Raw genomic sequence first — 24,313 nt, forward strand, 5'->3', positions numbered from 1 at the left:
TAGATCTCATGTTTATTAAAGAAGGCGGTTTTGATGTTCATAGAAGGTTCCATCAAAAATCTGTCTGCTTTATATTGTGAAGTTTTCTCAACAGAGAAAGTGATCTGAAACTAAAGTCATCTGACAGTTTGTATTTTAAAACCTTGAAATCAGTTATAGAGTTAGAGACATATCTGTTTTTCTACAAATAAGAATGCTGAGGGAAGAAAAATGCACTTCTTGATAACAGAGTTTATGAAATGGATAATTTAAAAAACAGATTGTGGACTGATGAAGGCATCAAAAGTATTCATTCTCTTTGACACAGAAAAACTGCATCATTAAAGCCTGATTACCATGTTAAAGAAGGTGATACAAAAAATAATACCTAAAAAATGTCACCAAGATACATTTACATTCATGTTATGTGGTCAGATGTTTTTTATTCTCTGTACCACTTTGTACACTCCATAAAGGGTATAATGGAGTAATGTATTAATGTAACTATATCAATTTGGTACCTTCAGGACTACTGCATGTAGGTCAGGGTTGCTAGCAATGGTTTATATGTAGGTACCTACACATAAATGACTTCTCGAATGGGATGGAATGTTAATTTGATTTTTTTCAAATAACATTATGGCATTGATTAAAAAAATAAAATCGAGAGACTGGAAATTAGGGAAACTATACTGGACGACTAAAGTTTAGGGAGTAGAAAATTGACCCCTTCAAAATGTCAAAAAAATATTTTAAATGGAATTCTTTTCAGTCCAACCTAATCCTTCAACCACTCTAATTGTCTAAATCTGAATCTAAACTCAAGTCTCTAAATATAAAGTCTGGTACAGTAGTGAGGCCCATACTCATGTCAACAGAAATCTATCTTTATGGTCATGACTTACTGTGCAAGAGGACAAATGACCGATGTGTTACCACTTGCTAAATGATATGTCCTTGAATATAAATAAAATGAATATTCATTTTTCTTTTGGACTCAGTCTTCAGGATCAGCAGTGCATATGCCAGCATATTATAATCATGGGTTGGAGACAGAAAAGGATGTTGAAGAACATTTTGGATGCCATATGGAAATTCTTCTGTGGATCATACTACTGAGTCATCTATTCATATACAGGATTAGTTACTTCTCCATATGGTGTTTGAGGACCAAATTGTTGCTGGAATATTTTCCAAGAGCTATTTTTATGTTTTGTTGTACTATGCAACTGTGGTATAATCACATCAGAACCTGCATCTACACTGTGTTATTTTAATGCACCCATAGAGCATTATACAATTTCCTCCATATTTTAGCAACTGCAGTACTCTCATTTAGTCATCTCTGAAGAACCATATGTAATCCATTCACTGCTATACAATTCAGTGCTATACATACATTTCTGTATTAACACAGTCTGTAAGGCTGTAAAAATGGGTATAGGTGGTATGAAATCACTTATGCTGCTAGTTGACAATTATCCAGTTGCAAGCAGAAAAATTCAGCGCAGAGTGGCAGATTAAAATAAAATAAAGGGGAAGGCATAAACTTATAATTTTTTTCAGCCTGTTTGCATAATGCTATTTTAAATCAGTTTTAGTTGAACTAGTTAAAATATTAGGTTACAAGAAGATTATTTTATTCTTTCTGTTCCATACATTAGCTAGCAAACTCTGTCAAGATGGCATAATTGTAAGAATTACAGACCAATGCCTATTCCCATTTGTAACAACACTTGAGTAAGCTAGGGTAGAAATTTTCTGTATGCATTAATCTCCAATATTTCTCAAAATACCTTTATAAAATAACAAAACAAAACAAAGCTTTATTCTGATTCTGTAACTTTTGTAATAAAATTACAGATGCATAGTTTACATAATAAGCTTAGGAGTGAATGAGATTACTAGAGAACTCTGATTTCTATACTAGGAAAGGAAAATATACGTCTGAGAAATGGAGAGGGAGTCTCAGATCACATCCGCTATGGGAATGAGTTCAGATATGACAACACCAACACGTATTAAGTTATCAATACTCCCATTTCACAGCTGTACTCTTAGTGTACTCTTACTTTCCACAGTAGCATAGTAATTATAAAGCAGTGATGCAGAAAATACGTATCTTGGTTCAAGTACTTCCTCAGCCCTGCAGCTCTCAAGCTTTCAGGGTAAAAGTGAATTAACCAACATGTTGTAGGCTACCGAAGAGGCACAAAGCCAGGGGGTACTTTTCCACCCATGCTGCAAAACCGAGTTAATGCATTCTGTGGATGACAGGAATGGACAGAGGGAAGATGGAAAACCAGTGCTGAAGTATAGGGGTTTAGTCCCTTTCCAGGGGGAAAGGGAGTCCTATTTTGAGTCATTCTTCTCAAAGTTTCTTATATCTTTCACTGTCCTAGGCTTCACTGTCCTCAGCACCCAAGGGTGCTGAGGGAGTTAGTGGATGTGATTGATGGGCCAGTTTCCATCATCTATCAGCAGTCATGGTCAATTGGAGAGGTCCTAGATGACTGGAGACTTGTTAATGTGATGCCCATCTATAAGAAGGGTCATAAAGAGGATGTGGAGAACTACAGGCCTGTCAGCCTGACCTCGGTGCCAGGAAAGGTGATGGAACAAGTCTAAACTGAAAACAAAAACCCTACACAACAAATGGAAAAAATACCAGGTGAAAAGAGACTGTGTTTAGAGCTACTACAGTATTGCAGAAATTTTACATTCCTTGCCCTTCCTCTTACATTCCCTGAATTTTTCCTGGAGGATCATATTATCATCAGTCACGTATCCAAGTAAGTCATGCTGCAGCTTCTGAATACCTTACACATTGGCAAAGTATGTCATTTGAAACAACTTGCAATTCTAAAAGTACCTTTTCTACAAAATACCTAATGGCTCCATCTTGCTCCTAAAAAGATGGTATGCAGCTAAGAGCAAACTCATTTTTTTTCTCTGTAGAAAACGTTGAGGGCATGTTTCCAAATGCAATGCAGGCAACTGAAAAGAGCATTCTGGCATATTGATTTTCTAGCTGGCTAAGTTAATTTGTGTGTGTGCATGTTTATTGTTGCTACAGAACAGATTTTATGCTAGTAATACAGTTCTAATATTAACTAGCCCCTAAAAAAACAAAAACAAATTAATTGACACGAGATACCTAATTCTATTTACAGAACTAGAAAAAATCCATGTAAAAGTTTTCTTTTTCTTTTGTTTCTTTTAGGATTTAACATTTTGAATGTTCTTTTTGTTATCATCCATAAAACAAGATCAAATGCCCACATGCCGATATGCTTATAGACAAAGTCAACAACAAAAATTGAGTCATCAAGAAGTTCTAGTGGCAGGTACTGTTTTGTGCCAACTCCAGAACTGTTTCCAATATCTGATGAGTTGTTTGTCAGGGAATGTGTTACTGCAAGGCCTAAATTTAGCATAAAATGTACTTCAAAATGGAAGTTTAATTCATACAGATTTGAAGTTAACATTATCACATGTAATTAATATTATCTTTTTAATATCAAATCAACTATGTAGAAAGGCTGAAGTGCTACAGCAAATCAAAAATGCTCTAACAAGAAGCATCATATTATTTCATCTATGCTAATTAAACACTGAGATTATCGAAAGCTAGCTGATTCTACCCTTCAGTGATAGAAAGTGAGAACAGGTCAGATTACTGTTAGATTGCCTTCAGATTAGTTCAAGGTGATTTGCTCATTACAGGATTTTTAACAGCTGAAGCAATGTCAGGACTTGCTATTACTTTGACAGGTTGTAAAGGTTTGGGAATGTACCAAAAGGTTGGGGTAGGAAAAATTCAATGATTCATTTTTAAGGACAAAGGAAAGAGACAAGAAATTATGTATTGGTCAACTTTGTTTTGATTCTTTAAAAAAGAACTAGAATGAGTCATTCGACATATTATTTTTGACTACCACCAAGGCACCAGGCAAGAGTCAACATGCATTTTCTCACAAGCTTTGGCAAAATATCTTTTACTTTTCACAACAACTGAAACAAGGAAAACTCAGCTTGGACATCAAAAAATCTTTCTAAAGATAAGGGTGGTGAAATAATGAAATGTATTGCGTAGGAAAGTTGTGGCATACCCACCAATGGAGACTTTCAGAAGCAGTCTAGGCAAATATTTGCCAAGAACATGGTTGATGTTACTTTGGATGAGTGTGAGAGGTTTGATGATTTATGGAATCTTGCAGATCAGGTCAAATTCTTAATAAGCAGCACACAATACAATAGTCAAACCTAGACTCAGACTAAATGGACATGGAATCACTCAACCTCATGTGAAGCTGTCATGGTTGTAATAGAGTTAATTTTCTTTGTAGAGCTCATATGAGGCCGTGTTTTGGATTTTTAATGCAAATAGTGGTGATAACACTCCAGTGTTTTTAATTGTTGCAGACCAGTGCTTACACAAGAGCCAAGGACTTTTCTACTTCTCATGCTGCCCTGCCAGTGCGGAGACTGGGGGTGCACAAGAAGCTTTGAGGGGACACAGCCAGGACAGAGGATAGCAGTCACAAACTGACCAGTTATATAAGACCCATACTTATTAGAATTTTGTGGTAAAAATGGCAGTGTTGAGTCACTTCCTGAGATGCAAGAATAATCAAGAAAATCCTGAATATGCAAGAGATTGTTTAGTTTTGTTTAAAAAAAAAAAAAAAAAAAGAATAAGTGAAATAAGCATTATCAAGCAAGTATATTCAGGATTTCCCCAAAATTCAGGAATTAGAAGCAGTAGAAAATTGAAAGAATCCAGACACTCTCCTCTTATAGTGAAACACCATAGTTAAGTATTGAAGATAGCTTCAGTCACAAACCTGAATACATTAAGAAGGCAAGGGCAAAAATGTGCAAGAAGTATGAGGCATGCCTGCAGCTGAACCTAGGTGACTGAGTAGAACAAAACAGTTTCTGAAAAATAAACAAACTTCCATATTTCTCAATGTGTCATCATTCCTGGACTCTTTGAAAAATATGAGAGTACTGTGCTGTAAACCTAGTGCAAATAGTAGTAGCCATGGAACTTTTGGTGGTAAAAGGTCCTGTTCCCAAGAGATCCAAGGGTAGCTTTGTGGATGGCTGCAGTGTGACATGAACGCACATGCACAGAGACACGCGCAACTGGAAAACCTACATTTTCCAATGAGAAATGTACAACCACTGGAGATTAGAAGCTCCTCGCCCCAGACAGTATCTACGAAAAGCAAACTGCTTTGAGGTAAGACGGTCAACAGTGGGCTCTAGCATGGTAAAGATGGCATTAGGAAATGTTATTATACATTATAAGGCTGTTGATCAGACACCTACACCTTCTCAGTCAATAAAGACTGTAACTCCATTGTTTTGCAAACATGGGATTAGTTTAGACTATTATGAAACTGAGATTCCTTTTTTTGTACCTTCTAAGCCAAACTTGCAAGCTGATAGACCAGAGGAAGACTTGGTGACAAGCTTGTCTCTGACATTTGTGACAAGCATGCCACTGTTACTGTGGTGCAGTCTGGAAACATTATCAGTGCTGGAATTTTCCTGACTGTAATCTCTGTCCTGCTTTCGGATATGGTCTTCACATTTGCTGATGTGTTACTTGTCAATGGCTATGCAACACATGTATTAAAAATGGTCCTTCTCTGAGTAACTGCATGGTGAATCAGAGCATGCAGTGGGAAACTAAAACATGGATTGCAACCGTTAAGAGAAAGGTTAGGACTGCCATGTAGTACTTACTACAAGATAAAGCTATCAGTTACTTTTCTGTGAAAGTGAGGAAGCACCATCATCACAGCCTTGGAGGCCAAAGCTCACTGCTTCTTCTGGCTTCCTTAAGCCATCAACAACATGTCCTTTGCAGAATGGAATAATCCAGGAAAACTTGTCCCCTGCATTCACAATAGAAACATAATTTATTACATCAGTATTTTCCAGTTTGTCTTATGTTCTTTTACTATACTGGAGATGGCTGATATATAAAAAGACTCACGGTTTTTCTCCTACCTAGAAAGTGTGTTTTCTTTAGGTGGTTATAATTTCATGCCTCTTCTCTGTTCTGAGGAGCTGTGTTTTCTTACTGTCTTGGTGTTCTAGCTGCCTAGATTGCACAGTCCATGCCTTGGGGTCACTTTTTTTTTTACCCCAAAGTCCATTTGAAAACAAACTATTCCTGTATTGAACTTCTGTATAGAAGAACAAAAATAACAGTGCAGACAACGCTTGCATTATCTTGCATTATCTTCACCACCACCTTCAAAACAGGATGCATCAGCAAAATTCTGTCTAGCGCCTCATCGTATGCACAGATGGCACGAGAACTGCTAGCAAAACAGCTTGGTTTCTTTCTTTTTCACTTTCTTATCCTTGATTTAATTTATCATTTTCAAATCTTTTGAATTTTTATTGAATAAGATCATTTTTGTAGTCTTGCACAGACGTATCTTTACTGAGAGCTTAAAATATAGCTGCATTATGTTCCTTGCAATAATGCTTTTATAATTTTTATAATTATTTCTAGCTTGACAGATGATTCTGAAGCCTTGCTCAAGGAAGATGACTTCATTTCTCAGTGTGTGTGTCACTGCTGCAGTGCTGTTTTGAATACAGTACTGGAGATACTTGTCTGGGTAAAAAGCCAGCAATCTATACTAAGGTGTGCCTAAACAGCACCCAGCCCCCTCCTTTCTCACAACTGAGTGAAACACTTCTTCAAACAAAGCTTTGGTCAGCTGTTTTCAAGCTCATTCGTACGGATGAGCACATCCTTACACCCCATGTTGGTCCCTCCCAGCCCCAACGGGCTCCCAGTGAGCTCCACCAGGACCCTGCAAAGGGATTCTGCAGAGTGTACCCCTGCAAAATCTGCTTACACCTGTGAGATTTCAAACCATTAATACCAATTAAAACATCACAGCTCAATAGGTAAAAAAACTAGTAAGAATGTTGAATAAAACCTTTGTTTTTTTCATTTCCTGGTATCCATTTGTATGTTCTACCAGAACCACAGTTACTTTGTTATAATTTCCTGTTACATTACTGTATATCAGTTAATTATTAAATAAAACTTCATAAAAAGAAAATCACAATATGTATTTGGAACTACATGGTTCATTTATAAACTCTTTATTCATGCTGCACCTACATAAAATATTAATTACTTCAAGGCAGTGGTTATTAGAAATAAGCTATTTCAACTGCGCCATACTGTTAAAAAACAAACAAACAAACAACAACAAAAAAGCAGGAATGTATGTAAAGCACAAAACCAAAACCCAACCTGAAAATTCGCCACTTTTTAAGCTGACTTGTAACTTTTAAAGTATTTATCCATCTGGAATCTCATATGAAGTCACTCATAAATAGATAAGTGTGTTTTTATCTTCCAGATTTCTAATTTTAACATTTGCCAGTCAAAATGCATAAATGAACGCAGGCCTTTAGAGATGCATGACGTAGCACATGCTCCCCCTTCCTGGTGTTCCTTAATATCACATAGGGAAAGAATTTATACAAGCAGATCATCAAGCCTGTAGTTGGATGAGACTGTTGAATAAAAGTTTCCTTGCTATTGTAAATAGAGCTGCAAAATAGTGCCTGTCAAGTGCCTCTACTGCGGTTTTTATACCTGGCTGAGTTAAAGACATTCAGTAGCATTATTTTCTTACTCAGGAGTAGGGCACTGGCTCCCAGTGAGGCCTGTGTACAGCAATATGTAATGTACTGTGTGTGAAAGAAGACTCCACCCTGTTTTCCTCTTCCAAGCCTTTTCATTCTGGTTTAACCCAGTGACCACTCTTCACTGCTCGCATATGAACAGGAATACTGTGCAAGCGGCTTGTGTTGGCCAACATCATACTTTCACTCCCTGCCTCAATATTAACTTTTTAATTGCTCTAGCAACAATTAAGACCAACAGCATCAACAATCAATGCCATAGCAGCTTGCTTTTTGTAAGACCTATGTGAGAGGAGCCTTTACAAAAGGCGTTTAGAGCGGAGCAGAATGATGGTCAAGATCTCATATTTGCCTTTGTGGGTGGGAAAGTAAGCTCGTATTTATTTAGACTATTGCATTTGTTTAGATTAAAATACTGAATCATAACTGTAAGGATAAAACCTAAGTGTAAGGTTCCTCTGCTTTCAGAAGGGAGATTTTTTTATTTTATTTTTTATTTTCCAAGAGAAGATCTTAACTGGCAACAAACACAAAGGAGATGATTCCCTGAGACATAAATTGTTAAAACAAGTACTTACTGATATATAACAAAAGCTCTTGCACCAGTCCTTGGCTGGTGTTTGGAAAGGTTAGTCACAAAAGCTACATCTAGCAGTGACCTTGCATCTGGTATCCATTATGGTCCATTTAAAGCCATGGTAAACCCCACGTAAATGGGGGTTTATATGGCAAGGTTTTGGTAGTGGGGGGCTGCAGGGGTGGCCTCTGTGAGTAGAGTCCATAAGCTGTCCATGTCAGATAAGGGCCAATTTCAGCTGGCTCTAAAGGGACCGACTGCTGGCCAGAACCAAGACAATGAGCAGTATTGTTTGTGTCTCTGTAGGAGCAGATTTAAGAAAGGGAAACAAACTGCTATGTTCTCCCAGCAGCAGCTAGGAGAGTGAGGAGTGAGCACCAGCCCTGCAGCCCCCCAGGTGAGTGCAGCAGGAGGGCAGGAGGTGCTCCAGGCAGGCAGCAGCAGTTCCCCTGCAGCCTGTGCAGGGAGAGGCCCCTGGTGGAGCAGGCTGTCCCCCTGCAGCCCATGGGTCCCACATGGAGCAGATCTCCACGCTGCAGCCCCCCCACGGGTGGAGGAGCCCCCGGTGGAGCAGGTGGATGTGGCCTGGAGGAGGCTGTGGCCCATGGAGAGCCCCTGCAGGAGCAGGCCCTGGGCCGGAGCTGCAGCCCGTGGAGAGGAGCCCACTCAGCAGCAGGGGTCTGGGGGGAGCTGCCACCCACCCATGGGCGACCCGTGCTGGAGCAGTTTGCTCCTGGGGGATGGATGGGCCCCGTGGGACAAAGCCGTTTGGGAGCAGTGTTTGAAGAGCTGCTGCCTGTGGGCAGCCCCTGCAGGCTCAGTTTGGGAAGGACGGCATCCCGTGGGAGGGACCCAACGGGGAGTAGAGGCAGAGTGACCATGAGGGAACAGCAGAGACAAAGCATCAGGGACTAATGGCAGCCCCCATTCCCTGTTCCTCTGAGCTGCTTGGAGGAGGAGGAAGGAGAGGGTGGATGGGGGGAGAAGGAGTTTTTAGTTTCTCACTGCTCTAACTTATTGGTAATAGGCAATAAATTACATTAATTTCCCTGTGCTGAGTCTGTTTTGCCCATGGTGATGATTATTAAGTGATGTCCCTGTCTTATCTCAACCCTTGCACCATTTTCATTATTTTTTCCTTTGAGGAGGGGGTGGGGAGTGAGACCAGTTGTAGAGGAACTCAGCTGCCCAGCTGAGTAAAACTACAACCCTGTGCAGGCATTACTATGTTACACATACCATGGTGTATATAGCCTGCTGTGGGCAGACATGTTATGGTGGCTGCCTTCTATTCCTAGCTGATGTCTGGTAACGCACTCAAACATCTCCTTCATGAAGTCATACATCAAGCAGATGTTCCTGATGAGATATTCCTTAATGTGATAAAAAGCTAGTTTTTAGATAACCGTATTACGTAGTTCTTGCAGCTAGCAATTTAGCAATTCAAGAATGAAATTCTGGACTGAGTTCAAGAAAGTAATGTGCTTAGAACAACTCAAAGAGTCTGTTATGCCTGCACCATTTTCTTTTCATGCTTTTTATACATAAGAGGACTGGTAGACATCCAAGCTCTTCTCTTTCCTAACATAACATTGTTTATTATGAGATTCACAACACTTGTTTGGTTTTTAAGTTACATTTCCTCTGCCTTCGACTCTTGCACTTTTTCATTAATGTAGATTGTCCATGTAACATGACAGCATTTTGAGAGATTTATGGTATTTGGCTTCTTTAGGCAAATATCTTAGAGATTTCTCCTAAAGAAATTTAAATCCATGACATCCCTTTCTGATTTCATCAATTTTTTAGTTTTCAAAATAGCTGTTCAAGCTCTGCAGCTAGTGCCCAAGTAACGTGAATAGAAACACAGAGTAACAAGAAGCTTTCACCATATCTGTGCCTTCAAATCTTTCACTATCCTAAATTGAACAAATTTCTGGAAGGATTGACAATTTTTTTTTTTTTTTTTTTTTTTTAACTGTTTTTTGACTAAGCTAGTCCTTTGAGGGGGAACTGTCTACACATCTTAAACAGCCACAAACCACCAAAGTCATTAAAAGCTAACAGTATCCTGAGAAATATGTTAATACTTCAACTGAAGAAGCTGAGGTCTGCTGGGCAAGCTAGAATAAAAATGAAAAGGTTTGAAATCTCTGCCCTCACCCAGCATATTTTTTGAAGCTTTCTGAGCTGTGCTGGGTCTGGCTGGGTTGGAGTTAACTTTCCCTGCAGCAGCCCATACAGAGCTGTGCTCTGCACATGTACCTAGAACAGCAGTGGTATCACACCAGTGTTGTGTCTACTGCAGAGCCCTGCTGGCACAGCAGCATCAGGACTCCCTCCAGACCCAGCAGGCTGGGGGTGGGCAAGAAGTGAGGAAGGAACATCACCGTGCCAGCTGACCTAAACCAACCAAAGGGATATTCCATACCATGCGGTGCCACACTCAGCAATAAAAGTGGAAAAAGGAAGGAGAGGGGAGGGGTGGGCTCTTGTTATGAAAACGCCTGTCCTCCTAAACAACGGGGCTAAGTGTATTGAGGCCCTGCTTCAAGGATGTGGTCAAGCATAGCTAGTTGGTGGGAGGTAACTTTCCTCTCTCTCTGTGCTTTAACACAGCCGTTGCTCTTTACCCCCCCACCCCCTTTCCTCTTCCCCTTTAAATTATTCAATTTTCCCTTAACATTTTTTCCCTTAATAATTATTTTTCCTTTAATTAAATTATCCTTATCTCAACCTGTGAGGTGTTTTTTTCTTCTCTTCCTTTTCTGGGGAGGGGGAGCGATAGAGCACTTGTGATGTTCAGCTGCCTAGCAAGGTAAAACCACTGCATGAACTTGTAACAAACTCCATACAAGTCCTTTTTTTTTTTTTTCTTCCTATCACCTCTGCCTCCCTCCAGCAGGCTCCCCTATTTTGCAGGCCCTGACAATGTTTGCCCTTTTCTGCCTACTCCCCTTCGCGCTCCAGAACCTTCCCAGACAAGCATCAGTGCCAGCTTACTTCTTTTTTGGTGGTTTGGACCTGGCAGGACTGGATTGACAGCCACAACTCCTTTAAACAAAATGCAACGTACATTAGCAAGCAATGATCCACAATTACCACCTGTCAACATTTTATCTGGCCACATAATGCATCCCACAGCATAGAAAATAATAATAATAATAATAATAATAATAATAATAAAATTTTTTTTTTTTTCAGTTAAGAAAAAGTTGTCTGTAACTTGGCTTGGTCTTTATGGATTTTCAAAGCCTTCACTTTTCTTAGCTATTAGTTGGCATTTATCTTAGGTTCTACACGTTTTGCTACTTACGGAAGTTTCTTTGCAGTAAGTATTCTAAGACCATACATAAGATTTTTGAGGGAGGTAAGTTTATTGACTCTTCCAAAGAAGTCTGAAAAATGACAGTAAAAATCTTTAAAACAAAGGATGAGGTTTTTTTTTTTTTTTTTTTTTTCTTTTTAACTTTCAGGATCTTTACCATAGTGATTAAAATGACACCCTGCACCTAGCCTGCATTAACTCTCTCTGCTGGGCTCATCAGTTTGATTCATTTTGAAATGTTGGGAACTTCATTTGTTTAGGATAAAATGACCATAAAGAGGTAGAAATGTCTGATTTGCAGCATTCCTAATAGTGTAATTTCACATTTTTTGGGCCTCTCAGTGAATAAATCTTGTAACAAAACAGTAAAGGAACTAAAGTTCAAAAGTTCATTATACTACCTTGCTGCAGAAGGGTGCATTTTGATTGGTTTTGATTTTTAAAGCAGAAAATACACCTCAGTTTCCCTGAGACATTTTCTCCTTGAACACTTTGAATTTTGATAGCAAACACCAACTATGCTGAACGAGCAGCGTAAAGTAGCATGCAAACCTTGAATTCAGCAGTTCTTCTAAAATGATCTATGATTCTAAAACTGCAAAAGAGCCTCACTTAGAAGTAACTTGGTTAAGTGTTTGATATTTACAGATTTTCATTTTTTTTTTTTTAATTAGGCACACCTCAGAGCAAGTCCCATGAAAGATGACCACATACACTTTGTCAACTCCTTGTAGCAATGTAAAAATATCATGCAAGACTATATTGCACCCAGATCAAAAACCACCTGACAAGAACATCTAATTGCCATCAGATGTATTTTAGTAACCTAACTTCAACCTAAATCTTATCCTGAAAGCATCAAACATAGAAATCCACATTCAATGAAAATTAAGCTTGATAGATGTCAACACTATTATGCTATTTTGAGGCCATACATTTTCTCTGACAGATTTACGAGAGGAACATAGGATTTTATTTTACTGATTTTTTTTTGTTGTTTTTAGTGTTGGGGAAGGCTTTCCTCTAGTCATTCATTGGAGAAGCACAAGCATGTTTTCAACCAAATAATCATACCTTCTGTGAAAGATGAACACATTTTGATACTGCTTTTGTTTTTCTCTGGATACCTTAAGGATTCCCAATACAGTTCAGAGAGAGTTTACTAGAAGCTATGCTGGTGATTTCGGAATGCCCTAACAGCTAAGAGGGCAAACCGTATTCTGGGGTACATTAAACACAAAACAGCCATCTGGTCAAAAGAGGTGATTAGAGGTGCCATTGTAATTAGTGCATGGGAATAGCATAAAGCTGAGGCAGGGGAGGTTTACATTAGATATCTGGAAAGATTCCTTCATTGCAACAGGCATCCTCGCAAGGTGGTTGATGCCCCATGCCTGTCAGTGTTCGAGAAGCATCCTGGACAATGCCCTTAGTAACATGCTCTAACTTTTGCTTAGCCCTGAAGTGGTCAGGCAGTTGGACTTGATGATCTTTGTAGGTGCATCCCAACTAGCTATTCTAATTTCAATTAAAATGGCTGCACATAAGGCCAAGACATCTTACTTTTGTTGCTGTGTCTGCATCTTAATTCCTTCAGAAATATAACATCAGTTTATAACTGAGTTTTGAACAGGAGCAATCCAATTCAACACAAGCAGACTTGCTGTTCTGCAACACACTGAAGTCAGCTGCTGAAGTCTTTTGAAATTCTCACCAGCTCTTATATGTAAATGGTAGCTCTTACTTCTATATAAATGCATATAAATGTAAAACAGAAAGAAGCAGGACTGTCTAGCCTGTCATTAATTATCTTCAGCACACTATCTACACCAGCAATGTACCTATCCTATTCAAACATTTTAGGACACAAGGAAGATCAGGCACATTATCATTATTTGTATTGGATACATGAGATGGATTGCCTCAGCATCAGCAAACCCCTTTATCATTTTTATGGCAGCAGAAATTCCTTCAGAGGAAAGAAATTCACACGTACCTCACTGTAAATCCACGTTTTGCCAGTTAAGAACATCACGTCCAGAACGTACCTGTAACTTCTTCCTCTGAAGGATAACTCATGGATTTTGGAGAGAAAAAAAAAGTAATTTATTTTCACTGCTTTAATCTCTCTACTGTAGTGTTACCACTTATGCATAAGCATTCACTCTTCTATTGTCCTATTTACAATCCACTGAAGTGTATACTCTACAAATACAATACATTTTCAGAAATGTTGGGAAATGCACAATTTTGTGAGGTTTAAAAAAGTGACACTCATCTGTACAGGATCCTCATATTTATCATCTAAAAAGTAAAATTTACAAGGCAATATACACACAGCTATATAAAGGGCAGGTGTTACATTGACAAAGCAGCAAACTTGCTAACACAATACAGAAAATGAAAGTGTTTGGGGGAATGAGACAACACATTTAGTACCGCTGAATTTACTGTTGTAAATTTAGTAATACCCATATTTCTAGAAATATGTAACTGCAAATCTGGAGAATATTTTGAAAAATATTAAGCATTATATACACGAGGTAAATGTACCTTGATCGTTTAAGAGGTATTTTGAGTTTAAAGCAACTGATATAGTGATATATATATTTTTTTAATGTAAAATGATTAACACCTTGCAATCATTTCAATGGAACGATACAAACAAGGAACCAACTAAACAGTGAATTTCATGGCAGTCACACTCAGAACCATTACTGAAAACTATAATATAGCCTCTTAATCATTTGACACCTTCATGTCCCGATACAGTCAAACCCAATGTCTTTACCCTATATACAGAAGTCTTTCTTAGGATTACAAGTGAAACCATAGGAGGGTGACATGTTTGGAAAGTCAGCTTGAGAAACAACCCAGAAATCCAGCTTTTAAAGTTGGAAGGTCCCTGAAGAATTCCAGCATTCCAAAAGCAACTTTTCAGGCTTTTCAGCATCAGACCATTTCCAATGCTCCTTATTCTCCATGTCCTTATGCGTCCACTTAGCCATTGAGGCTTCAATGCTACTAATATATTGACTGAAATTGACTGAAGTGATTAAACTTAAGTGAATGTTTAATGTACAATAAACATTTGTATCAATATTCATCAAAATGTTTTGGCATATACTTGAAATTATACAAAATTAGTATTTTGAATGCTAAAATATTTTGGTCCCCCTGGATTTCCAAGAGCAGATCTAGTGATATTACAATCTTAATTTAAAAAATACTTATGTGTACCTGTGTCCATATATATAAGATATGACCTTACACAGGTAACATTTAAAGTTACATAATATATACAGACACAGCCTTTGTAAAAGGTGTTCAGTTTATATAACGTAAAAAAAAACCAACAAAACAAAACAAAAACACAGCTTGAAGTTGTGGTATCAGAACTGAGCACACACAACTCTTATTCAGAGTTTTCCTGTTCTGCATTCCAATGTGAATAACATGGTTGGTTGTTCAAAATGATGTTCATAAGGTCACATACTGCATCAAGTGTCCTTCCTGTGCTTTGTTTTTGCAAGCTTCTATTACAAAGTTAAAAATTAGAACACAGGAATTGCTAAGCAATTCAGGAGAATGAAGAATAGTAGGTGGTTAGATGAGTACAACTGACTGAATAATCTGCATGCCATTATGCTCTTTAGGTGCCACATATTCTAAGTGCTATAGAACTGCTCCTTACATTTTTGGAAAGTAAACGTTATGGTGACAAGATTTTGTATGTGGTAATTACCACCTCTCTCCTCCCCAAATTAAGTTATCTGATGAATTAGACTGGAAACTCTCACACAATACCATTAAGATTATTACACAGATCAGAAGCATGGTGGTAGCTTGATGCTTCCGAAGTATGAACTATACCATTTGTATCTAAATGTATTTAGTAAAGAACCAGGTAAAGAAAGGTATTGCAAACTCAAATTTTAAGAAAATTAGTGTTTAAATAGGAAGCCTTTGAAATTAGTACAGAGCTAATAGTAAGTCCTCCTTCAATGCTGACCTGCTTTCTTTAAATATTTGTTTAGATATATAAAACTTGTTAGGGAAGCATACCAAGTAGGTAGAATGGGGAGTTTAGTTATTATAAAGTCATAATTGGAAAACTCTGTGGTGTACAGCTGACTATTTGCATAGAAGCAGAGTTTATTTAAAATCCTCAGGTGAAGTCACTTTTGATTCAACTTTGCTTGATATAGGCCAGAAAGCATGACTGGGAGGTTAATGCCAAAAGACCTAAGTGTAGCAGTTGTACATACATTTAAACAATTTTTTTCTGCTAAGAACTTCCCTTTTATTTTTCTCCTGTTCTCCCAGATGAGTAAACTCATCCATAATGGTGGCTGAAGAAAGTATTTCACTGTTTGCAGTTCAACCTCTGTCGATTTGTAATTCCCACATCAATTCAGCTAGCTCCTCTCCATGCAAGAATTTGGAAATGCAAGAGTTAGTGAAATGCTAACGCTAAGCCTTGGCAAAATCTTTTGCTACCTACATAGCCTCTTTTTACTGCTGTAACTACTACGTGTAACAGACAAAGGAATACAATCTCAACTGTGCTCCTTTTCGCAACCACCTTGCCGAATAAAAAGGGAGCAGAATTAAGGTTTCCCTGTATGTGCTGCATACTGAGAAGGGTATTGATGTACTCTAGAGAGTAAGAACTTAACTGTTAGGTTGCATATTAATTACCAGGCACATTTACATACAGAAATCCTACCAGACATTAATGATACCAAAGGTCAGCCAGATTCTTCCTAATATTGCTATTAAAATGATATCCTGGAGACAATAGTTTTAAAGGTTTCCACATGGATTCCCCCATTCCCCTTCAGAAGTTATAAATTCAGAGAAAACAATTCAATTTTTAAAAATTGAATTTTGTAAAAATCTTGTGATATCCTTACAATTTCAGGCAAAACTTGACTAAAGCCATGCATACTATTCTGTCTTCTTATGACGACACAAGCCATCATAAGCATTATTTCTGTAACTATGAAGATGACAGATGGAGCCCCCTGGTATTTGTATCCAGAGACCTTCAGCTCATCCCTTTCTGTGTATGTGGCACACACAAAAAATATGTAAATAGGATGTGTAAGCAACTTCTAACTTTCTTGTTCAAAAGCCCAAATAAGTTCTCCCCAGTTAAAGGTGCACTTAATCCTCATTTAATTGAATTAAAAGTTTGTTTTTTTTTTCAGCCTAAAGACTGTAGAACTGCACAGCAAGCAGACTGTTCTTATTTAAAGGAGGAAAATCTCCCTTAAAAACATCTTAGTCCTCTTCCTACTTTTCTTAAGTAGATGGGTACTTCAAGCATTTTAAAAGTACCACTTGATAGAAAAAAAAATCTTACATGTAATTATGACTTATGACTTGATAATTACAAAATATGACAAGTGAATTATTAGCTTAAACAGTGACTAGCTTACATGGTTTGAAACTCCTACAGTGGTTTAAAGAGTCAGGTTTTGGTAAAATTAAAGATATTCCACAAAACATATACTCACTGTAACAGGTGTGAATTAAGTCTTAGGGAAAGGAACAGTTGAGTTTTTAACTTGTATTTTTGAAACCAAAAGTACCATAGGCTTTGTACACTCCTACTGTTTTGCATTAAAAGACTCAAAAGTAGCACTTACTGGTATAATACAATCTATTTTGAAGGCAATGTAGTGTTCTGAAAAAATGGAAAAAGTAACAGCAATCATGTATACAGTTGCATAAATTATGTTCCTCACAACCAAATGAGGTCAATTTGCAAGTCTAAGTAAAAGTCCAAAAGACATACAACCTTAATAGCTAGCAAAGTATACTCCAACGGTACATTCAAAATCTGAATCTAAGAACCATCATGGTGGTTCAGAATAGTCAATGTACCAGCCAGGAATAATGTTGCTTAAAAAGCCATCAATGCACTCTAGAACAATATAGTGAACCAGTTCCATTTTAAAAGTGATCTCATATTTTTAGCACAGTTAACTAGAAGTTAAGACCAGCTATGAACTTTCCAAATAAAAAAAATAGAGGTTAATAAAAATAAAACTAGACTACATGATGTTTTGTAAGTAACCTTGAGAAGAGGTTCATAGTGCACAGACAGGACCCAAAACAACTGTTTAGCATGTCCACAAAAATCCTAGTAAGTGACGTTCCTATGAAGTATTAAAAGGCAGCAATATCCTTCTGTTCCCCCAATGAGGTAGAACAATTAATGTTCTTAACATGCCACTCCGGTGCAGATATGGATTTTTACAGTATTTTCGGTAGCAAATCCAGGATTACATCTTTATCCCCTCCTGTTGACTAAGCTGTGATAATGTTTTCTTAATTCGCAAAGCTGTTAGCCTAGCAGCTCCGTTGGCATACCAGCATTCCCGCATGATTTTCGCCATTACTCGTAATGCCTGCAAAGGAAAGACAAGTAATTACATGCAGTTCTGTTCCTATGTAATCTCTATTCTGCCTTAGTCTTTTACTGTACATACTTCTGAAGTCTATTGTATTACTAATACTAAAGCTGCATATTGTACGTGTAGAAGAAAACTCAAATTCTTAAAGTTTTTTTTCTGTAAATAAATCAATATAAGGAGAACGCTAGTATGCTCCAGTGCAATTTTGGCTCACACAAAAATATTTTAATGAAGAATTGGTAGCTTTTCTGTGACAATTTTCTAAATCTTTGCATTAGACAAAATATACTCATTCTTAAATTCAGTTGAAAAGCAGTAGCAAAATAATATAAAGCACTCGTTATTAGCACAGAAGTGGCATGTAGCTGGGAATATACTCAATGATTAAGTGTTTTTCAAAGAGTTAATTGAATGTATAGCTATTCAGCACTTGTTATCACATATTCCTTAAATTGAAGCTCTAAAATACTCTGAAAACTTCTGGAGCCTTTTTATCCTTCTGATAGCCATTCTTTGAAATCCTTGAATGCTACTATCAAGTAATAATGCAAATAACAAAAAATAATGATGAAATAAATTAATAGGTACACATTCCAGATTACATACTGTATGACAAGGAACTGCTAAGTAAACTTATAGGGTTGGAACAACAGCATTTGAAGTGATTCTGTAAGTCTGTGGGTGTACATTGGTTCTCTCTCTCACTGTGACAAAAGTTGGCTGGAAAGGCAAGAGCTCACAGTTGTGCATACTACTGCCTGCGCCCTGGTAAGCAGTGACTACCAGTGCAATAAACTCACTCTAGAATCAGGCACAAGCACATCTAGAGAGGCATGATCAGGAGCAGTTGCTATATGCATACCTCAGTTCTATGTCTCTGGTTTATGTTAGACTCAGCTTCCTAATAACTGTGCTTGTATTTCAGTAAGTACATAAGTACAAATTCTGAGACAGATGAACTGTTAAGGCCACTACAGTCTTGGATGAAAATTCTTAAGGGCACTTACTATTTTGGTCAGTCTAAATTCTGCAGGATATACCTCTACCACAACATGATAGGGAAAAGGTCCCTGAGTTAATTCTAAAGGGACTTGAGCATTCACGTGAGAATGGACAACACTGTTGAAGATACCATTTGTATTCCAACAAGCAGTACTACTACTGGGCTGGCAGAGCCAACCTGAAACCAGCAAGCTTTTAAAAAAGTTAACTAGCCAGCCTAGTTATAAATGAATGGGCACAGACCTATTAAGAAGCTACACATTTTTTCCTGATTCATGTCTTCCTTACTCTGGCTGTGAGTTTACCCTTATAGGCAGCTAACTCCCATATAGCTGCTTGTTCACTCCCCCCACAGTGGGATGAGGAAAGAAAATGAGAAGGGCAAAATCAAGAAAACTTGTCAGTTGAGATAAACACAGTTCAATACAGGGAAAAAAAAGTGATACAAAAGCAACTGCTCACCACCAGCTGACCAATCCCTAACTAGTCCCTGAGCAATAGCAGCCCCTGAAAAACTGTCCCCCTGCTCAGAGTTTCATTGTTGAGAATGACATAAAGTGTCATGGATGTATTCCCTCCTGATCTCGTGTCCACCCCCAACCTATGTGCTGCAGGGACAGGGTGAGAAATGGAGAAGGCTTTGATGCTGTGTAAGCACTATTCAGCAACAGCTGAAGCATCAGTGTGCTATCAACAGTTTTGGTCAAAAAAACACAGCACTATACAGGCTGCTATGAATAAAATTAACTCTGTCCCAGCCAGATACAGTACGACCCACTGTTACACGATTTATTTACAATGACGCTTCCTGGATAATATAACTCATACTGGCTTTAATTTATATTAGCTTCAGAAGAAGGGATCCTAGAACATAAACTATATTTGTAATTGTGGGACTTTATTAAATATTTATATATAACCAAAGTTCAACAACATTTGATAAAGCCACAACCGTTAGAAAGAAATTATGTTTACAGAGGCAACCCTTCTCCCTTTAACAACAAGCACAATTTTTAAGCCACTAAAATCAATAAAAGCTCCAGCGACCACTAAAACAGCTTTAGAAAGGTTAGCCAATACCTCGCAGCTCTGCCATCTGTTTGGAATATTGGGCCTTAACTTCTGCTCACAAACAACTTTCCTCATTTCTTCAACAGAAGGATCTGAAGGAACTAGGTCATAGTATGGCAACTGGTAATCTTCATGGATTCCTGTAAAAGGTTGAAAAAAAAGTTATTTTAGTTAACGCTAAATTACATATTTTTTACTTCTAACTTAGGTGCTCCTTATCAGTACCCACCATTTTCTTTTTCTGCTTTTATTTTTAAAAGTTAATTACAATGACTGACAAAATTAAAAAAAGAATCCATAAACATTTCTCTTTAATTTGTAAGCTTATATATTTGGAAAAGATGAAAGCTATGTCACATGATATGCTTTCAAGAAGTGTCTTTAGTATACGATTAATAACGGTGTTTTATTTAAAATAAGCTATGTACATTATCTGAACGCATTACGTCTTATGTGTTTGTCCCTTGCTCTCAAGGGCATTTAACTTAACCCCTTTCTCCTCCTTATGTGAAAGTTTTCAGAGAAAAAAATAATACAGACAGGAATATTTCCTGTTTTCTTTGGTATTTTTCATTATTTTACACAAGGGTGGAATAACCAGTCATCATTTACAAGATTAATGATCATAAAATCTGAGAGGCACTGCACTGTTTTTAGAGAAAATTTTCTCAAACTTATGCAGGTTCTGTAAGTTACTTATAATTCTGTCCAATTTTATAGATTGCAACATACCACCGATTGAACATCGCCGAGCTATTTCCCAAAACACTAATCCCATTGCATAGATGTCTGCTCGTTTGAATGATTCAAAATGTTTCATATTTATGGAATCATCTAAAACTTCAGGTGCCATGTACCTGTTTGCAATAAAAGAATAGAAAACATTTAATTTCATGAATACTTACTACAGAAGTTCAGTATTACTGTTCAACTCATAAACATTTATGTGGAAAAGGAGACAAACTCAGAGAAATAATGCACTTTACAAAGACTAGGATATTCAAAGCTTTTCTGCTCTTGGCCTACACATTTCCAAAAATCAATGAAGTGTTCAGATAAACATCCGTAAGATGTAATGTAGTCTTCAACAGGACTTGGAGAATAGTTATGTCTGATTATTAACAATACATGCTTCACTATTTAGAACACAGTATGTAAAGAAAAATGAGTGTCAATTTAAGAGCAAGGGAATGGAGCATAGAGGACTTGGAAAATTCTGAGCTTTCAAAAAAGATGGACAAAAAAAAAGAAAGTAGCAATAGAATTCCCACATAAAAAATACATGGGCTGCAGTTCACAGGAAAGATAGATGTTCTTTGTATAGAAGAGAGCAGATCAGCATGAAAATGGATTTTTGGATATAAACACTTCTGAGGCACAGGGGAAAGGACCTGCAGGAGATAATACTAACTTGTAGTTGTAAGGGTATGTGGAATATGAGAACATCTGCCTCATTAAGGTTATCCAACCAGAGACCTTTCAGAACAAAGGACATAAATAAACAGAAGGCAATATGCAAAGAAATAATGGAGAATAAGTAAAAGGTGAAATGATAAACAAAAAGAAACAAATTTGGTAGACATAGGGTAACAAAGACAAAAGCAAGACCAAAAGTCTCCAGTCACTAATTGATGGGCTATTAAGAAAGTCCAGGCATAGCTCTGGAGAAGGCCAGTCTAGACTCTGTAGCTGGGAAACAAGAGGAACATGAGGATTGTGGATATTCAAGGTGTAACGTGGGATTATGCAAAATTTATCAAGGAATGTTTAAGAGAATGGAATCCAGGAGGAACAAAACTGGGTGAAAAAAAGCCTAACAAAGGGGGCAGGCGCATATAAACAGTTGTTAGTCTGCTTTTCTGTAACTGCTCATTAGTGTATTCTATCTTCTTATTAACGCCCCCTTTTTTTAAAAACTATTATTCTATGTAATATCTCACTCACCATGCCACCTGCATATGTGCTCTAAAGACTACATGCCACCAGTTAGAGATGGGCATGATTCAGGGCCAGCAACTGGAACCAGACCAGGAATGAAGCTGCCACTGGGCCTAGGGAACCATCAACAGTACTGTCTCAGCAGCAGCAGCAGCTGGAGGAGGAACTAACGATCCTAGGAGTGCATATCCAAAGGTCTTAGGAGCAGATCTAGAGTGTCATCTACTATGGGAGGACCACTGTGAATGAATTATGAGCCAGAAACTCAACTGCATTTAGACAGTGGGTGAAGGCATCTTTGGGACTGTGTTGCCAGCAGCATAGCAAGTGGTAGTTGTCTTACTGCCAGTGCCAGTCACTGGAACAAATGAAGATCTCTGCTTCAGCCACTGGAGTAGGACCACAGGTCACAGGGCCCACAGTCACATGCTCACAGGAACCAGCTACTGGGGGACTGGAGTGAGAGCCACTTAAAACATCCCCCTAACAAGTCAAAGCCCTGAACACATACGGCATCTAGTTAAAAAAGGCAGCACTGTTAAGTGTTCCTTGGAAACAAAGGCTTCCCTACCTTGCGGTAACTGATTCTTCATAATACAATCAGTATGTCCTGTCATCAACCAACACACATTTCTTGAACATGTCAGGCTTTTTTTTTTTTTTCTCCTTGAATAGTAAATCCAATTCAGGTTACATGCTCTAACAACTGTGCTGAGTTGACCTTCAACATTCCCTACAACAGAAAATCTATTGTAGCCTTTCGATTGAGAGAGACTGAAAACTAGTCATGATATCCAAACAAATTAAGTACTATGTCACTGCAGAACTCACTGAGTTAGTGACAGCAGCACGTCCACAGGCTGCTAGAAAGAATGTGAATAGTATTTATCAGTCAGAAGTTGCAATATCGCTTTCTCAATCTTGTATAACTCTTGCAGCTAAATCCAATATGTAACATCTAGCAGACTCTAGTGTGTTTTTCCACATCATTGCCTTGTCAATCTCAACCTGGTGTATTACTGAAGAAGGTAAGCAAATGACACCAGGGCTCTGGAAAACACCACCATTAATTGGCAAAAAAGCAACAAGCATAGATTACTGTAGTGGAATACAGTATCAGCCAACAGATCAATCTCTGAGACTATCATAGAAGCTTGTGCACAATTTTATCCAATCAATGTAGTACAACAAAGTCCTAAATACTACTGAAAAGTCTTACTAGATCTGTTTTTAACTCCTTCTAGCTCCAGGCAGCAGACAAGACTGACTGCTTAGAATAAACATCATGATATCTTCAGGAATAAAGAGTCAGCTTATTGTCTCAGCATTACTGTACCCTATGAAAGTGACATACAAAGAAGCAAGGGCTATCAACTAGAGAGCAAATACTTGTTAGAGTAGTCCAGAATTTCAGTAAGGATTGCTGATGAGAGAATTCTCCTAAGCACTGTATAGGCATATGAATTGCTCACATGTGATAACACAAGCTGAGGAGGACAATTGCCTGAAGAAGTACATATGGTTTACCTTGACAGTATTTACTGAAAGAAAGGCAGTCTTAATGTGTCAGTCCTTGACATGGACAAGACTGAAACTATTCTAGGCCACCTGTATCAAAAACTTTTTAATCAAGAAGCACGCAAGACAGTTGTGTGTGCTTTCCTTATCTCTGCAAGGACTTTGCACACATATATTGGAATTTGTTCTTATGCTACTTCATGTACTTGACAATATAGTGATCAGCTTTAGGTCTAGAAGAAAAAAATCTCTCATCCATCTCAAGATCACACAGGGACAAGAAGAGTGATGGAGCCAGAAGCAGAAGGGAAAAAGCATAAGCCAAAAACCCCAACCATGCTGCAAGTCTGTAAGTCGTAATTGCTTATATAAACAGTAAAAGGAGACTGTCTACATTTCTGTAAGTCATCTTAAGCACAACGGTTTTATCAGAAAAAAATAAAAGAGGTCTGACTGTAGTAATGAAGCTGAATTCAAACCCTCAAAGGAGAGGGAGAAAAAAAAACACAAATGAACAAACAAAACAACAGCAACCAACCATCCAAAAAAAACGCCAACCACCTCCCTCCCCAAAATGTGCCTTCCACTGAATTTATAGGCAAACTGACTTTGTATGACCTTCCACCAATGCAATTAAGATTGGTTTTGGCTTCACTAGCAACTCAAAATGGTGACTGACTAAGATTATTGCTGGAGGCAAAACACAAGTAGATCACCTATTTCTATTGTTTCATGGGTATTAGACAAAACAGAAAAATGCATTTCCTTGTCAACTTTCAT

General features: G+C 37.9%; 1 protein-coding gene across 2 annotated transcripts in view; it reads right to left on the reverse strand.

Moving 5' to 3' along the window:
* Positions 1-13,860: 13,860 nt before the first annotated feature.
* Positions 13,861-24,313, reverse strand: part of TGFBR1 (transforming growth factor beta receptor 1) — a 32,252-nt gene continuing 21,799 nt past the window's right edge. For both annotated transcript variants that reach the window (XM_038174427.2, XM_072033356.1), the window contains exons 7-9: positions 20,810-20,934; positions 20,087-20,217; positions 13,861-17,998 (exon numbers count right to left, since the gene is read on the reverse strand). In XM_038174427.2, the coding sequence (XP_038030355.1) occupies positions 17,873-17,998; positions 20,087-20,217; positions 20,810-20,934 (382 nt within the window). In that variant the 3' untranslated portion in view covers positions 13,861-17,872. The remainder of the gene's footprint in view (positions 17,999-20,086; positions 20,218-20,809; positions 20,935-24,313) is intronic.

This window comes from Anas platyrhynchos, chromosome 2 (genome assembly GCF_047663525.1).
Source record: "Anas platyrhynchos isolate ZD024472 breed Pekin duck chromosome 2, IASCAAS_PekinDuck_T2T, whole genome shotgun sequence".
Lineage (NCBI taxonomy): Eukaryota > Metazoa > Chordata > Aves > Anseriformes > Anatidae > Anas > Anas platyrhynchos.